The sequence below is a fragment of the Fulmarus glacialis genome, unplaced genomic scaffold (assembly GCF_000690835.1).
Source record: "Fulmarus glacialis isolate BGI_N327 unplaced genomic scaffold, ASM69083v1 scaffold28697, whole genome shotgun sequence".
Taxonomy (NCBI): Eukaryota; Metazoa; Chordata; class Aves; order Procellariiformes; family Procellariidae; genus Fulmarus; species Fulmarus glacialis.
Window position 1 is genome coordinate 1,412 of NW_009224238.1, and position 2,814 is coordinate 4,225.

The following is a 2,814-nucleotide window of genomic DNA, read 5'->3' on the forward strand; positions in this document are numbered from 1 at the left end:
AAGTGCTTCCCCTGAGCCCATGGTCAGCCCCGCTGCTTTTCTCCTTCTCCTCTTCCCCCCCGAGCCGTAACTGCTGCTGAGCCCGGGGCTGTCTCTCCCTCCCGACGCAGGGCTGCTCGCCGGCATCACCCCTTTTCTGAGCCTGATTTTCCATTTCCCTCCCCAGGAACCTGCAGGACGAAGCCGCCGTTCCGAGGAGCCTCGCTGGGCGCGGGGCAGGGTCCTGCGCAGCTGCGGGGGACGACAGCCACGGCGAAGCTGTGACGAGGAGCAGGATGTGCCCCACGGACACCTGAAACCTGCCACCGACGGATTTTGGGGTGCTGAGGCTGGCTGAAACGAGGGGTTTCTCAGGTCTCAGCCGCAGCCATGGAGCCCGATGGGGACAGGGACGTGACCAACGCCACCGTCTACGAGCTCGCCCTGCAGAACCGCTCCAACGCCAGCACGCAGTTCACCGGGGTGCAGCTCATCCAGTCCTTCAAACCCCTCATCATCCCCTGCTACGCCCTGGTTGTCCTTGTCGGCATCTTCGGCAACTACCTGCTCCTCTACGTCATCTGCAAGACCAAGAAGATGCACAACGTCACCAACTTCTTCATCGGGAACCTGGCTTTCTCCGACATGCTGATGTGCGCCACGTGCGTGCCCTTCACCCTGGCCTACGCTTTCAACCCCCAGGGCTGGGTTTTTGGGAAGTTTTTGTGCTACTTCGTCTTCCTGATGCAGCCCATGACGGTCTACGTCTCCGTCTTCACGCTCACGGCCATCGCGGTTGACAGGTAAGCGCTGGTGGGGCGGGGGGTATCCCCCCAGTCCCCCCAAGGCTGCTGCTCGCTCGGCTCAGGGTGTTACGTGCCGAACACTCAAAATTGGAAAAGGAAAAATCCAGGGAATCTTTGCAGTCTCTCTGCAGCCTTTTCTTCAGCATCAGGCCTCGGCCTCGGGTGGAGGAAGCGTAGTGGGGGTGTTTGGCTGGCTGCTCTTTTGCATCGGGATGGTGTGCAGTTTCATGCTTGCCTGTATGAAGCCATCTCCACCGAAATCCAGACCACCTGTGGCCAGGTCTGTGCTCCGGGCAGGCGCGGCTCTCGCACGAAGGTTGTTGGAGTTTGCACCCGGTTCTTCATACTTTGCTGGATAAATTTGCACGCGAATCACGCTGTGCTCTGGCCCCCAGTGGAGAGCTCTTGTGCCTCCCCGAGTGCAGGCGGGCAGGGGCTGACGGTGGGTGGTTTGTAAAAACCGTGTTTCCATAGAGATCTCCTCTCGTAAAAGATGCTGCAAACCCTGCGGGGATGGGTGCGATGCCGGCAGCGCCTATGGCAGCACTGGGAGTGCCCCTCGTGCCTCTCGTGCTGGTTTGCCTCTGCCCCCGAGGGAGAGCGGGGCAAAAAAAAAAGGGAAGATTTGAGCGGAATAGCTGAGAAAGCCTGGACTGCTGGCAGAGCCGTGCCCCCCTCGCCGGGGGCTTGAGACGTCCCCAGGAGTGCTGGTGTTGTTCCTTTGCTCTTCAACAAAGCCCTTTCTTTTTGGGTGAAAACGATTTGCTGATGTTTCTCCTGCTAAAGAGGCAGCCACCAAGTTATACTGTCCTCAGCGTGTTCATAAAGCGTCATCGGGATTTATCCCAAACGGACGATTTCAGGCCAAATCTTCCAGCTCCGATGGGGGGGAGCACACGGCCGCGCCGGGGCTCTGCTGGTCTCGGACTTCAGCACGAGCCCTCGAGCAAAGCACGCGCCGAAGGGCTGTCGGTGCTTTCCTCTGCACGGGCAGCGGGGCTGCGCGTTGCACTACCAAACATTGCAATATCAGACGTTGCAATACGGATCGTTGCAATAGCAAACGCTGCAACACCAAGCAGCAGCCAGCCAGCGCGGGCTGCCGCAGGCGGCAGAGCATTTAATATGCGAAGGAGCTGCATAACATCAAATGACGGTCACTGAAGATACCTCGCTGGGAGCTCACTTAGGGCAAGCCCTTGGTCATAAGATGGGGCAGCGCGGAGAGGAGTGGAAGATGCTCGGGGGAGGAGGAAGTAAAAGAGGAATTGCCGCCTTTTATTGTTACTCACTCAGTGCTGCCTGCAGTGCTCGAGGCAGGTTCAGAGGCAGGTTCAGAGGCAGGTTCAGAGGCAGGCTGCGGGAGGCGTGCTCCGTGCCCGGCCCCATCGGGCGCCCCGCTTCCCAAAAAAGCAGAAGCGACCTGGTGCTTCCATGGGCCCCATGGCAGGGCAAGGGGACACGGTCGTCCTGTCCCCAGCCAGCCCTTTCCCAGCAGCTCCCGCCGCCGGTGGGGCTCTGCCTCCCGCAGCCTCTCGCGCCAGCCCTTCTCCGGGAAGTGCCGCGGGGGTGGCCAGGGTGGCCGTGGGTTTCCCGGGCTGCCGGGGGAATTGTGTCGGGCTCGGGCTCCCCCGTTTCTCTCCCCGCAGGTACTACGCCACCGTGCACCCCCTGAAGAAGCGCATCTCGGTCACCAGCTGCATCTCCGTGGTGGGAGGCATCTGGCTGCTCTCCTGCGGGCTGGTGGCCCCCGCCATCGCCCACACGTACCACGTGGAGTTTCGGCAGGAGGGCTTCGCCATCTGCGAGGTGGAGAAGGAGACGCAGCCCCTGGCCTACGCCTACGGCACCCTGATCGTCACCTACATCCTGCCCCTCTCTGCCGTCTCCCTCTCCTACATCTGCATCTCGGTGAAGCTGAGGAACCGCGTGGTGCCCGGCCACCCCACGCAGAGCCAAGCCGAGTTCGACCGCCTGAGGAAGAGGAAGATCTTCCGCCTCATTGTGCTGCTGGTGGCGGCTTTCGGGG

The 2,814-nt window shown here is 61.3% G+C and overlaps 1 protein-coding gene across 1 annotated transcript; it reads left to right on the forward strand.

Moving 5' to 3' along the window:
• Window positions 1–369: 369 nt before the first annotated feature.
• On the forward strand, window positions 370–2,813 carry LOC104079911 (prolactin-releasing peptide receptor-like; the record flags this gene model as incomplete). Its single annotated transcript, XM_009582101.1, has 2 exons — window positions 370–782; window positions 2,435–2,813. Coding segments are annotated over exons 1-2 (792 nt in total), but the record flags the coding sequence as incomplete, so codon positions are not given.
• Window position 2,814: the final 1 nt, after the last annotated feature.